The following is a 14,598-nucleotide window of genomic DNA, read 5'->3' as shown; positions in this document are numbered from 1 at the left end:
AAAAAAAAATATTTTCCATTATTTCATGTTTAGTTAAAAGATAAAATAAATAAGAATGAATATTTTGAGAAGAAAATAATATTTAATAATAATAATATTTAGATTGTTTTGAGTTAAAAATGAACATGTAAGAATGTATACCATAATCCTTGTACATATTTGCTTTTTACTTTTATACCGTAAAAAATGAAATTAGTTATTTTTCTAAAAATATGACTGATACTACCTAGTAAATAATGGATTCTTCAATCATAGACATATTGTGGATCTACTAGATTATATCGGCTAACAATAAATTTCCATGAACGCTTAACATGCTCAAGAGAGGGTGAGTTTTGATGAGATATTGAGTGTTAGGGTGTCCTAGTTAGGGGTGAGCATTCGGTCGATTCGGTTCAAAATCAAACCGAACTGAATAAATTAAAAATTGAAATTTTAGTATTTATAAAAATCGAACTGAATCGATTTGGATCAGAAATTGAATCGAATCGAACCGAACCGGTCTGATTTGATTCGATTCAGTTCGGTTTGATTGGTTTTGATTTTTAATAAATTTTTTATTTTTTACACTTTATTTTTAATATTTTAAAATTTAATTAAAATATTTTAATTTTAATATAATTTAATTTCTCTATATTATTGAAAATAACGTATTATTATCACTAATCGGTTCGGTTTATTTTTTTGATTTTTTTTATCAAAATCGAACCGATCCGAAATTTTTAAAATTAAAAATCGAACCGAACCGAATTGAATAAAAATTCGAACCGAATTGAATAAAAATTTGAACCGAATTTTAAAATTAATTCGGTTGGGTCGATTTTTTTAATTTGAACCGAATACTGCTCACCCCTAGTCCTAATCTTCTTTTTTATAGGTGAGACTTCTACGAACGTATGTCAAATTATTAGATTTTTAATATGTGATCCTGTCCTATAATGACAGCTCATAATTTACTTTGGTCGATTATTATATCTTATCAAGTAGTGAATTATTACGTCGTATCATGATGTAGTGAAAGCAATAATTTTATTTATTAATTTTTTAAAATATATCAATTAATTAATCTTTATATTTTTAATATTTAACTATTTAGTTATTATTTTTTAAATTATTAATTATTCAATTTATTTATTTAAATAGTTAAGAATGTACGAATAAATTACAAATTTCTTCATTTTATAAATTAAAAATTAAAATAACAAAAAGAAAAGGAAAAAAATTGAAGTGTACTTTAAGCCAATCAAAGGATAGAATAAATGGTTTCTTTAACTTCAAATTGAAGAAATAGATAAAAAATTTATCCATTTACTTATTCAATAATTTTCACTTTATAATAAGATTAAAAAACTAATTTTCTCTTACTTAACTTGTCACAAATATTTGCATTTATGTTTTAAAAGCATGTTTGGATATAGAAAAATTAGAAAGAAGTAAAATAAACCAAAAAAAAAAAAACTTTAAAAAACATTTTCTTTTATTTAGAAAGTGAAGAAAATAAATTAACCAATATCATAAATTAACCAATACGCAATGGGGAGTTGACTCCATTTTATATGAGCAAATGTATAGAAATTTATTAATCACTCAAAGAACCTATTCGTAAGAATTTGACTCAAAGAATAAAATACAAATCCAATAGATTTATATTCATTTTCATCTTTTTTTCTTTCTGACACTTATTCATAAATTAATCAATATCATAAATTAATCAATAGAAGTTAAATTTTTAGATCATTATGTACCGGGTAAATTATATTTTGACGTAATTAACGGATCCATTTTTATACGTTTTAAAATTAAACACTCAAATCCCTATATAATTATTTCGCCCAAATTCAACATCTTCAATTTATAATTCTATTAGTCAGTCAGTGAAAAAGAGAATAAATATTTTAAATATTTAAAATATTCTATAAACACTCAAATTCTTTTTAATGTAGGTGAAAATTTTATACTGTATAAATTATATTTTTAATTTTTAAATTTTAGCGTAATTAATAGATTAGTTGTTATATTTTTAAAACTAAATTTTTAAATTTTTTTTATATTTAATCTGTTTAAGATTACAGTTATTCTATCCATTATAGATATTAGTTCAAAACTAGTTGATAATCAAACTTTTTTCTTTTTTCATACTCTTTATAAAGTTTATAACTTATTTAAATGTTATTTAGTGCAATATAAGTAATTGAAATTGTAAATATTTTTAAAAATTTTTGAAATTATAAATATTGAAATATTTTAATAAATGGAAATTGAAGAATAAAATGTGTTAAAAATTAGTTTAATATTATATTATAAATAAAAATTAATATAACTTAAGTATTATTTTAAATAAAAAATAAAAAATAAAAATATTTAAATTATAATAGATGATTATGGACTGATACTAAAGAGATTTAAGTGTATGATTTTAAAAATATAAAAATATTAACTAATTATAGAGAGATTTAAGTGTTTAATTTTAAAAATATAGGAATTGATTTATTAATTATATTAAAATATAATAAGTTACCATTTTTTAAATTATTTTCCTTCCACCGCGGTAAACTATCCAAGGCAAAAATTTGAGGGGGTAGCCCAAGGAATTGGATTGAAAAGGAAGGGACCTATAAATAGGGACTAGGAGGTTCCATACAAGACATAAATAGAAGTTAGGTACACAGAAGAAAGAGGAGACAGAGAAAAGAGGATATTTGTAGGCGGTGGGTGCGCGATTGCTTGCAATTAGGTCTCTCGTATTTGAGGTCATAAAATCTGAGATTCACAAAGAGAAGCTCTGGATTCCTCTCACCGTCCTGCGCGACGGTTCATATGCCGGTTGGCTTTCAGGTTTTCGTTTCTCCGTCTCTCTCTCTCTCTCTCTCTCTCTCGAGCTCGATATGTGATTCTCTATATTTGTTTTGATCGTTCTATCTATATGTATGTTTCTGATTAAATCATATCAGATCTCATCTCCCTTGGTTGTCTTCCCATGTCCGATTTGTTTGATTTTTGATGTTCGGTGGGTGGTTTTTGTTTTGATTAAGATTAGGGTTTGATTTGAATTTGGTGGACGATTCACTGCAGTTTCAGTTAGGGTTGTAATCAGAGTTTCTGATTTTCAGTTGGCAAGGGATTCATTAATTTTTGCCATGTTATCTATATCTTTTTTTTATTGATTTGGATTAACCTTTATTTCATTATTTACGATTTAGTTTTGTCCAACAACATCTCAACGTCAGGGTGTTTCTTTTTGATTTTATTACATTTTACTTTCTGTGGTTGCTGATAGGATGGGGACGATGAAAATGTAACATTCATAAACTTGCTACAATGCTAGTAGATTTAAGAATTCGCGAAGTTGTTTTTTTTGGCCAAGTTTGGTTTCTCATTTCCTTGCAATTATTTCAATATTGGCTTTTACAAATGCTTTTGCAAGTCCGATGAATTTCATATTGGGTAGTTTGAATTCCAATATTATTAGATTGTGTAGTTACTAGGGATTTTTTTCTACTGAAGCTCAGTGTTTAAATTTTAATGATAGGGTGTGCCGGACTTGGATCTAGAGGGCTTCATTTTCTTTACTAAGACATGGAGCAAGTGTGCTTCTGGTCAAATTGCTTCCGGTTTCGAGTTTTTTCAATTCAAGAAGTGCTCGACTGGCGGTTTCTTGTCCTTGGAGACTTTCTTTTGGTTTCCTTTGTTAACTGCACTTAGTGGTCAATTTTTCTTTAATGAACAGAACACAGGCGTGATGCAAAATTTTTCTGAGATAGTTGTTAGATCCTTAGTGCAATTGTTCAAGTAAGGAAGTTATATCCCTTTCTTTTTGAATGAAGTGTATGCTAGGACATTTCTAACAAAATTATTTTGAAATTACTTTGTTATAGTGCATTGCTGATACAACATCCAGTTAGAGCTTTTGGGAACACGTCTTCTGGGGTACTGAATATACATTATATGTCATCTCTTTGCTTCATTTATTTCACTTATTTTGTCTAATTTTGCTCCAACCCTTTTAATGTTTTGCAGGGTTAAAGTCTGCAAGGAACCAATTGAAAGCTGCTTAGTTTAGTTGTTAGAAAATCCTTGCTTCTGATGGGTACTGGTCTAGAGTGTCAAGATGTCTGAACACTGAACATTTTCCATTTAGCGTAGATGAGGTAGCTCTTTGTGTGTTAATGAACCCTTTATTGAACATAGGGATCCTTCCTGTTGGCTACAAGAATCATCCTGGTTGGTTCCTACTTCTGTGTCTGGTGGCAAACTGCCAATATGTTTTGTAATCTTTTGTTTGTCTTGCCTTCTGTTGTTTTTTGCTATCTTGAAGTTATGGGTTTAGCAATGGATAAGACACTCCATAAGGGACATTCTAGTTTTGTGCCCCCAGTTACATCCACAGATGATTAACCGGAGAATTACCTGGACCCAGGCAGGATTTTGTACTTTCTACTAGGGTTCATCTACCTTAGATGTTTTATAGTGTTTTTGAGACTTATACTTTTCGTAAATAAAGGAGGTGCTTCTTTGTGTTCCACAAGGCAGAATGGAGAGGTTAGTTGAATTTTCATATTTCTGTTGCATTGTGATCTTTGTAATGTTGATTTGATGCATGTGTAAGCTTTTGTGTTTCCTTATTAGGTACAAGTTGATCAAGGAAGTTGGTGATGGAACGTTTGGGAGTGTGTGGCGAGCCATTAATAAGCTGTCTGGTGAAGTTGTAAGTGCGATTTTGCATTTCTGTTATCTGTAGTGTGATTAATAATAGTGCAAGATAGGGTTTGTAGATTTTTTCCTTCTAATCATATGCTTCTTTGACAATGAACAGGTTGCAATTAAAAAGATGAAGAAAAAATACTATTCATGGGAAGAGTGTGTTAATCTGAGAGAAGTTAAGGTGATGTTGGCTGTATATTTCTATGTAATGAACTTCACTGTAGATGTCTCACCAAGAATGGCCCTTTTCTTTCAACAGTCATTGCGTAAAATGAATCATCCGAATATTGTGAAACTCAAGGAAGTCATACGGGAAAATGACATTCTGTACTTTGTTTTTGAGTACATGGTAAATGCCTTTCAACAACTTTCAATTTGGATTCTTTTCTTATTACTTGGCATTTCTTTTATGTTTTTTCCTAACACATTTTCCATACAGGAATACAACCTTTATCAACTTATTAAAGACAGAGAAAAGCTATTCTCAGAAGCTGAAATCAGGAATTGGTGTTTCCAATTGTTTCAAGGTCTTGCATACCTGCACCGGCGAGGATATTTCCATCGTGACCTGAAGCCAGGTAATTGCTGCTCTTTAGATCCTGGAGTAAAGCAAAGGTCTGTCACTGAAATGCCTTGGGAGAGAAGTAGATATTTGATTGGGGATGAATTGAGTTTCAAACCAAACTGGTTGAGCTGCTGCTTTTTAAGCATGTTGCTTTCTTTTGTTTGTGTAAGATCTGAATAAGTCTCAACACGATTGTTTACTTTGATGGTTGCATAATAACATTTGTTTGCTTGTTTTATTGAATGCCATTCAGCATTGCCCTTTATTTTTTGACTGGATTTGCAATTTATTCTTTGTTTCTTCTTCCCCTATTGTATTCCCAATTTGCATGCGCTGCAATATGTTCCTTACCTGCTGTTTTCTTATCAGAGAACTTGTTGGTTACAAAGCATTTAATTAAAATTGCTGATTTTGGCCTTGCTCGAGAAATCAATTCACAACCACCCTATACGGAGTATGTCTCGACACGTTGGTATGTTATCTTTTTCTTGCTCTTTTCTTTGTCAAAGCTATCCTGCCAATGGATGGGGAAATGCCCACACGTTATTCTGGCACCCTGCTCACTGACCAAAACTATGTGGCCATGCCAGGTATCGGGCCCCAGAGGTGCTGCTTCAGTCATACCTTTATAGTTCCAAAGTTGGTCAGTATCAGTTGTGAATGAGATATATTCAGTTAAGCTGGAAAAGATAATTGCGGCTAATTATTTAAGGTGTTCTCCTTCAGATATGTGGGCAATGGGTGCTATTATGGCCGAGTTATTCACTCTTCATCCTCTTTTTCCTGGTACAAGGTAGCTATGAATCCTGGTTGAAAATTGGTATATAATGTTGATAATTGCCACATGCAGTGTCTGGAAATTGATTTTATTTATTTATTATATGTGCAGTGAAGCAGATGAGATCTACAAAATATGCAATATAATAGGGAGTCCAACAAAGGATTCCTGGGCTGATGGACTTAGTCTAGCAAATGCTATTAACTATCAATTCCCACAGGTTAAATTCACTGATCTTGTCTATTTCCTTTGCATAAAAATTTTCTAGTTTGGTTTCTAGGCATGTCCATTTGTACAGGAGTTTAAAAATACAGTTCTCTTATTTGACATTTCAGTCTGTTGGTGTCAACCTTTCTGCACTCGTACCATCAGCTAGTGAAGATGCAGTCAACCTTATCAAGGTTAGTACAATTTATAAATGTTTTGATGTTGTGTTAATTTTTTCCCCTACACAGCGGCAATGCCTTACTTGATGGACATCATTAGGGCCGAGTAGTTTTTGGTTAAAACCAAAAAACCAAACTGTTTCGGTTTTAATATTTAAATGTTTCTGGTTTTCTGTTCAGTTTGGTTAATTAAGTGAAAAATCAAAAACAAACCAAACTGAATTGATTTTGCCTCACGTGTATATATTGTCATTTTATGCCGCGTAGTATCATTTTTAAAGAACACATGATGTAGCTGGCCCTAGTTTTTCTCTCCTTCAGATCTCAACTTTCAAAATCCCTGAACCTCCCCCCAACCCCCCCCCCCCCCTCTCTTGCTCTCGCTCTCTCGCGTGCGTGCATATCTTTCAGTGCGTCTAAGCCTCTGCTGCATCTGGTTCATCTTCTTCACATGCTGATGCTTCTTTATCTTCTTCAAGCTGCAAACCTCTTGTCTCAAATTGAAGCCTCAAAATCCAAAATTTTGGAAATCTATGTGATCCCTTTGTTGTGAATCTCTTCCTCCTAAAACCCAACTTTCTTCTTCTTTAACACGTCCTACGAGCTTGCATGCATGAAGAAATTGTTTACATCGAAGGAGAGGCTTTTCTTGCATGTGGATTTCTTATATTATGTACTAGATTGTTGCATATGATCTTTTTTAACAAGACTGTGATGAATAGAAGGAGACGCGTCCTACGACCTTCTTATATTATGTACTAGTTTGTGGATTTCTCAAATTGAAAAGACTTGTTGTTGGTTGTCTTTTCACCATGCAGTTGCTTTGTTCTTGGGATCCATGCAAGAGGCCTACAGCTGGAGAGGCACTTCAACATCCCTTTTTCCAGGTGGCATTTTATGGATCATATCTATAATGCTGAAGCTCGCTTATTATCATTTTTAATCACCCAATTTAAATTTGATCTGTTTGATGTGGCAGAGTTGCTTTTATGTGCCACCAACCCTTCGTTCCAAAGCACCTGTTACTAGAACTCCTCCATCTGGTTTGCTTGCTACCTGCATTTTGTGCTCTTACAGATAAATTGCAAAAAATTTGTTTCTATTGTAGGATGTCCGGTGTTAAGGAATGCACATTCTAACCAAATTTGTTTGATCTGGTACTTGTATACAGCTGGAACAAAGGCGGCCTTGGAGCCACAATTTACTAGGAGACATCCAGGGGCATTGTCTAATACGAAGGTCACTCGTATTTCTCTAGCTTCAAGGTTAAATCCTACCTTGAGCACTGGTGGGTACAGTTCAATTGGCTTTTGAGCTTGTAATTTGCATATTGGATCTTTTTTTTCTCTGCTATAATTATAAGTTGTATGATGGCTTGCATTTTTTGCACTGATGTGGATATTCTATTTATAAGTTGTATATATAAGAATATTATATTTTTGAATCTCTGTTGTGTGTATTTGCATACATATGGTTCCATGCTGATGTTAATAAAGTACACTGGAAGTTGAATGGAAGACTTAGCTGCTAAAGTAATTGTAATACGTTCTAAATTTAGGTTGGTGTGAGTACTGATTGCCATCCTGATATTATGGTAATTTTGCAGGTGTACAGCGTAAACTTGACCTGGTTAACCAGGTGAGAAACTATTTCATTTCTGTTAATTGTGTATTACTATCATCATTAATTTCTTTTTATTTTCTTTTTGGGAATGAAAGTGAGGGGATCTTTAGGAACAAATAAGAGTACATTTCAAAACGACGTAGTATAGGTGATTCAGTTCGGTTCGGTCTAATCGAAAATTTTGAATCTAAAACCGAACCGAACCGAAATCACCGATTTTTCAGAAAATTAAACCTGAACCGAACTGAATTAAAAATAAAACCGAACCAAATTTTTAAAATTAATCGATTCGGTCGGTTATTTCGATTTAAACCGAATACTGCTCACCCCTACATGCTGTATATCTAGGTTTTTTAGGTCATTCTAATATGTTACTGGAAGATTGGGTTGGGTTGGTTATCTAAGGAGTTTGGGGTGTATAAAGCGAACTGCTTCTGAGTAGGGCAGAAAATTGGCTAATTTCTACTATATATGTATGTCCCTAGTCTCCTGCATACAATATGATTCTAATTGGCTTTTCATAAACATAATAACTTCCTGTATCCCATAAATCCATACTCATGCGGCCATTTTATTATTATTTTTATTACAAGCATAGCCTCGATACAGTATTTGCATTTTGAAATGGCTTTTTTTATGGTTGAAGGATGCAAGTAGAAATGAAAATTCATTTAAGGGTGCTATTAAACAACAGAAATATCGACCCCCAGGAAGGAAAAGCCCAAGTAAGTTTGTTATTGTATTTTGAACTGATCGAGATCTGTTGCTCTTTGATTACATTAATTTGGAGGTGTAATGTTAAACAGCAGGTGTGATCAACAAGGGTCGAAGTGCACGTAGGGTGTCTGATGCAGGCGATAAGTTGGCAAGCATGACGATAGGTTCACACAAGCAGAATGGGGGACAAGCTAAGCCGCCAGCTATGAGAGCAGGAGTGCAGTGGAGTGGTGAATCTGGAGACATGTTTCTGAGACCAACCCATCAATTTCAAACTGGAAGAAGTTGTTATACTAGGAAAGTTGCGGGTTAACTTTGGGAGGGGCTTTTGTCTACTGAGGACTGAGGAGGTAAAAATACAACATTATTATTATGTTGTTCAAATACGTGATTACAATGCTTCAGTTGTGTTTCAAATTGGTGTCAGCTAGCTTGCTTTTATTTTGTTTTGTTTTGTTTTGTTTTGTTTCTTTTCCAACAATAAGAGTCCCTTCTCGAAGGACAGTGAGAACTAAGATGTGTAAACCTACTTTTAAGTTGGATGTTTTCATTCTCATATTAAAAATAAACATGAAAACCTTTGCTTTAATTCGGTTATGATGTTTGTTTCAGACTTGTATAATTTGGACCGAGAGTCCCTTCTCTCTCTCTCTCTCTCTCTCTCTCTCTCTATGGATGGCACATTTGGGATTTTAGTTTGGCATTTTCATTAAGATATATAAAATTTCATTAAATTTATGGAGAACATATAGTAAAAATTGTAAGGAATATATTTATTTCTATTATTTATTTTGAGACTTGTTTATGGATGATGTTATAGAAGGATATTATTGCCATGTGTTAGTAGGTTGCACTTAAACACTCAAATTACATAACGATTAAAAACAAGAAATTTTAGTTGAAAAATGAAAAAACAAATCTTAATTATTGTGAGTTCAACAGCCGTTTTCCTTTTAACTATTCCCATTCACATTCATTTAATTAGTTATTAATACCTTATTTTTTATCAAATTTCTTTTAGACAAATAAATAAACTGCTGCTAATATTATTCATTAAATAAAATAAATCAAGTTTTAAAGTGTATGTTTGTATATCTTGAAGTTGGATGATATCTTCCTTTCATCAATTTTTGGGTAAGATTACAGTTGGTAAAACATTTTCTTGTTTAATACTTTTTGAAAAGTGAATAAATACACACAAAACCCTTAGTTATTTCAGATTTCAACGATAAGATTATTAATGGGTAAATTGACATTTTCAATGGCTGTTAGAATTTTTAGGAACTGAATTACACCCTTCTAACTTTTAAATTGATTGTAACAATTTAATTTTGATCAAAAATAAAATCTGAATAAACATTCCCTTAATCCATCTAACTCTACTCTAACTCATGATTAGCCACTCTCAAATCCCTAATTAGCTAAAACCCCAAAATTAAAATTAAAAGAGTTTGAAATCCCCAACTTTATCCTATGGCATATATCAGCGCAAATGATACACATAATTTTGCAGAACTGATTGAACAAGGTAAAAAATCAAGTCTCATGGTTGCTGATGAAGAACAAAAGTAGTATCTTGTACTTTAAGCATTCAGAGCAAATCCAATCAGAAAATAGGCAAAATTATTGAAGAACGCAGCCGTAGGGTGCTTTTAGAATTTAGACAGTGGGCGAAGTGCAAAGGCCAGTGGGAATTGAAACGATCAAGAAAGGGATTCTTGGGTTTTCATTATAAATCTTGATAGGTATATTCTGGTGAGAACGCCAGAAAATTAAGGAAAAAAAAAGGTTGGATCAAGATAACTTTAGGAGGAAGATATATATCTAGAAAGACGAGAGCTAAGAGAAAACTGAAAGCTGCTCAGGATTTAGGACAAAAAAACTGGCTAAACGAAATTAGTACAAATTTTTAGTTGTTGTTCTTGATCAGCAATCATGAGACTTTATTTTTTGCCTAATACGAGATAGGATAAAAATAGAGATTTCAACTCTTTTGATTTGGAATTTTAGCTAATTAGAAATTTACAGGTAGTTAATTATGGGTTAGAGTAGAATTAAGTGGGTTAAGTGAATGTTTATGTATATAAAAAAAAAATATAAAAAAAAAAAATTTTAGATTATCATAGTAAAAATGTATAAAGTTGATGTAGTTTTATCCTATAGGCCTTAATAAAATATTATATTTTACTTTAAAATTAAAATCTTCATTTTCAACTTCTTTAAAATATGGCTTCCACTTTTCATAATATGGTGAATTTTCAAATTTTATTTTTTTTAAAAAATATATTAATGTTATTTTCATATTTAATCCTCCAAATTTTAATTTCAACAGTCTCAAGGTCCAATTTTTAATTTAAGCAAGATTTTAACTTTCCTCTACAATTTTTTAAAAGTTCACAATAACAATGTACTTTAAATCGATGTTATTCTGTCGAAATTAATACATTTTGTCAAGCTTGGAAGCCTATATTTATAATAATGATTTTATACTTTTTTTTTAAAATAATGATAAAAGAATATAGATTTTCCTAAATAGCCTTTAAATAAAAAAATAAAATAAAATAAAATAATTGGAATTGAAATTCACTTAAGGGACATTATTTACTTTTGTATTTAATTCATCTCTAATAGGTGAGATATTAATCTGCTCCTTTTAATTTATTTTCTAATCAAATATAAAGAACTAAAATCACAATTTAAATTTCATTCAAAATTATTAATAATTAATTTATTTGAGCACAATTTTAAATTCACTTAGATGATGTACACCTTTCCAACACATATGTGGATTTCGAATCCTATAATCTCTAAAATAGAAGTGATTTTTCTTTAAATATTTTTCAAATAAAATAATTTTTTTTCTAATTTTTCTTAAAATTAGAGTGACAACTCTTCACTTTTCATTTCAGTGACTTTTCTATCTCGTAACTATAAAAATTTTTGTGACAATTGTAACAGAAAAATGCCTCAAATTAAAACCCTTTGCTAAATCTTACTAAAGTAGAAAGTCAAAATAGGTCTGCAATAAAAAAAAGTACATTTTAAGACGTGCTTTTACCTTTTAGACTTGACTTTGATTGTCTAATGTCATGGACCTAAACCTCAAACACTCATTTGTATTTGTGTAACACTTGATTTGAACGTTTTCAAGTCAAGTCAACATGAGAATCACCTGGTGGACTGTTAGCACATGATTATACAAGCCAATTAGGAAGACAACATAAAAAAATATATCAATAAGTCTTACAATAGTTACATGAATAAAGAATAACTTTTTTTTTTGAAAGCATAATGAAAAATAATTTAACATGGATAAATTACATTTTTTATTATAATGGATACAATTGATTATCGGTCCGTACATCACCTATAGATAAGGGGAAAATTGTTAAGGAGTAGCGGGACATCAACTTACGATACCTACTGACTAGCTTCCATAGTTTCCCATCGGTGGTCCAATAATCACTCTCCCTAAAAAATCTTAGAAATAAAATGGAGTATGGCAAGAAAAGACATCAATATATTTGAGGTGATACATCCTATAAAAATAATAAATAAAATGAGTTATAAATAATTATTATGATCCTCAACTTTCCACTACTTAGTACTATGAATTTTCATAATCTTTAAAAAATTAAAATTTGATCCTCGAAGTTCTAGACCCTTGACATTCTCTTCCATTCTAACAGTTGATGTCCTAGTTGACTGAGCTTTTCTGAAATCTTCAATTTTCTATATATATACTTGGATGCTTGATTCTTTCTCTTAATTGGTATCTTTTGCATTCAAGTGTTTCAACTTAATGAAGTATTCATTGTATGGTGGATGTTGTATGGGTTTTTGATAACTAGTTCCACTAATATCTCTTATACTCTTTTACACCGGTGTTATGCGATTGAACATTGGTGCCAAAGGTTTTATTTTTGTTGGTATGTATCTAATCAACTAGTTGCATAAGAAGCTTCAATCTTTTAATATTTTGCACTTGAACTCATTTATTTGTTATTGGATTCCTTTTTTTTTTATCTCAGTTGACTATTGATTCTGAGTAATAACTAGTATGCAAAATCTCCTTTTCGATTGATACTCATCTGATAAGCCCCTGAGAAGGTCATCTAGAGCTATTGTTCCAAACAAGAAGTATTTGGACTAAGGAGGCCTTATTGCTTTTCTATTTTTAGTCTTGCTGCTATTTTTATTAATTGTTATTTACTGCAATTATCTTTTAGTTGTTTGTTTTACTTAGTCAAATAGCATTTAGTTGATATTTTCTTCCCCCTGAAGCCTGCTGCTACAGAGAATATAAATAGGAACAAATCAAACAACCTAGTCCTATTCTCTTGGCCACACTTAGCACAAAGAGATATTATTGCCCACGATCAACTAAATGCTATTTGACTAAGTAAAACAAACAACTAAAAGATAATTGCAGTAAATAACAATTAATAAAAATAGCAGCAAGACTAAAAATAGAAAAGCAATAAGGCCTCCTTAGTCCAAATACTTCTTGTTTGGAACAATAGCTCTAGATGACCTTCTCAGGGGCTTATCAGTACCTCCCCCTTGAAGTGGAACCTTGTCCTCAAGGTTCAAATGTGGAAATCGAGCAGACAAGTCCGAAGAAATTTCCCAAGTGGCATCTTCAGGTGGCAAATGCTTCCAACGAACAAGGCTTTCTTCGGTAAAACGTTTGCCAAGATGAACCCACCTTGTATCTAAAATCTCAGCAGGCTCAAAAACAAGATAGCCATCATCAGTGAGATGTGGAATTTCAGAAGAAACAGGAACAGTTTCACCCACATGTTTCTTAAGTAAGGAAACATGAAAGACCGGATGAACTTTTGATCCAGGCGGAAGCTGCAAGCGGTATGCCAAGGAACCAATCTTCTCTTCAACCATGAAAGGCCCATAAAAATGACTAGCCAATTTCTGGAATGCACGCTTGTACACTGAGTGCTGTCGATACGGTTGTAACTTAAGATAGACCAAGTCACCAGGATAGAACTCCACATCCCTGCGTTTTTTGTCCGCCACCTGTTTCATGCGCTCTATGGAACGTGATAAGTGAAGCTTAAGGTCCTTCAGAATCTCATCTCGGGTCTTCAAAATTTGATCGACTTCATGAACTAGAGAAGAACCCAATTCATACCGCGGAATCATTGGAGGATTCCTGCCATACAATGCCAGAAATGGTGTCATACCAATAGAAATGTGAAAGGAGGTGTTATACCAGTATTCCGCCCAAGGTAAGAATGAACACCACTTTCGAGGTTGTTGACTGGCGAAACAACGAAGGTACTGCTCCAAGCACCTATTAGTGACTTCCGATTGACCATCCGTTTGTGGATGGTAGGAAGAGCTCATATTCAATTGGGTTCCTGAGAGCTTGAAGAACTCACGCCAAAAGTGACTCATGAAAATTGGGTCACGGTCACTGACGATAGACCGAGGCATGCCATGATACTTGACAACTCCATTGACAAATAATTCAGCTATGACCTTAGCAGAGTAAGGATGCGATAATGGCAAAAAATGAGCATATTTACTCAATCTGTCAATGACTACCAGAACAGAAGATTTACCACAGGATGGGGGCAACCCATCAATAAAATCCATTGCGATGTCGTCCCAGACCTGGTGAGGAATCGGTAATGGCTGAAGTAAGCCTGCTGGTAAAGTTGTGGCCGACTTATTTTTCTGACACACTGAGCACGCTGCAATATATTTCTGAATCTGCAATCGCATTTGAGGCCAATAGAATTGTTGTGCGATGCGTTTAAATGTGCGGAGGACTCCAGAGTGGCCACCACAAGGAGAATCATGAAACT

At 32.4% G+C, this 14,598-nt stretch overlaps 1 protein-coding gene across 6 annotated transcripts; it reads left to right on the top strand.

Annotated features, from left to right (window-relative positions):
• The first annotated feature begins 2,646 nt into the window (after window positions 1-2,646).
• Window positions 2,647-9,359, top strand: LOC110605130 (cyclin-dependent kinase F-4). Of its 6 annotated transcripts, none has more exons than XM_021743471.2 (19): window positions 2,648-2,835; window positions 3,530-3,789; window positions 3,876-3,927; window positions 4,018-4,539; window positions 4,627-4,705; window positions 4,814-4,882; window positions 4,961-5,050; window positions 5,141-5,279; window positions 5,636-5,738; window positions 5,857-5,909; window positions 5,993-6,059; window positions 6,156-6,264; window positions 6,380-6,445; window positions 7,249-7,317; window positions 7,410-7,473; window positions 7,602-7,718; window positions 8,037-8,068; window positions 8,700-8,778; window positions 8,863-9,359. In XM_021743471.2, exons 4-19 carry the CDS (start codon window positions 4,532-4,534, stop codon window positions 9,081-9,083), a joined length of 1,365 nt encoding a protein of 454 aa, XP_021599163.1. In that variant the 5' UTR covers window positions 2,648-2,835; window positions 3,530-3,789; window positions 3,876-3,927; window positions 4,018-4,531; the 3' UTR covers window positions 9,084-9,359. The 6 variants fall into 6 exon arrangements, with proteins under 6 accessions (XP_043808443.1, XP_021599163.1, XP_021599161.1 ...); XM_021743470.2 differs by having other exon boundaries at window positions 2,649-2,835; window positions 8,860-9,359; XM_021743469.2 differs by having other exon boundaries at window positions 4,814-5,050.
• Window positions 9,360-14,598: the final 5,239 nt, after the last annotated feature.

The sequence above is a fragment of the Manihot esculenta genome, chromosome 17 (assembly GCF_001659605.2).
Source record: "Manihot esculenta cultivar AM560-2 chromosome 17, M.esculenta_v8, whole genome shotgun sequence".
Classification (NCBI taxonomy): Eukaryota; Viridiplantae; Streptophyta; class Magnoliopsida; order Malpighiales; family Euphorbiaceae; genus Manihot; species Manihot esculenta.
This window is presented reverse-complemented; position numbering and strand designations above follow the sequence as displayed.

Coding starts and splice junctions, on each gene's coding strand:
- LOC110605130 (XM_043952507.1), top strand. Junction 7,719..8,036: donor AAATCCTACCTTGAGCACTG/GTGGGTACAGTT, acceptor GTAATTTTGCAG/GTGTACAGCGTAAACTTGAC. Junction 8,069..8,699: donor AACTTGACCTGGTTAACCAG/GTGAGAAACTAT, acceptor TTATGGTTGAAG/GATGCAAGTAGAAATGAAAA.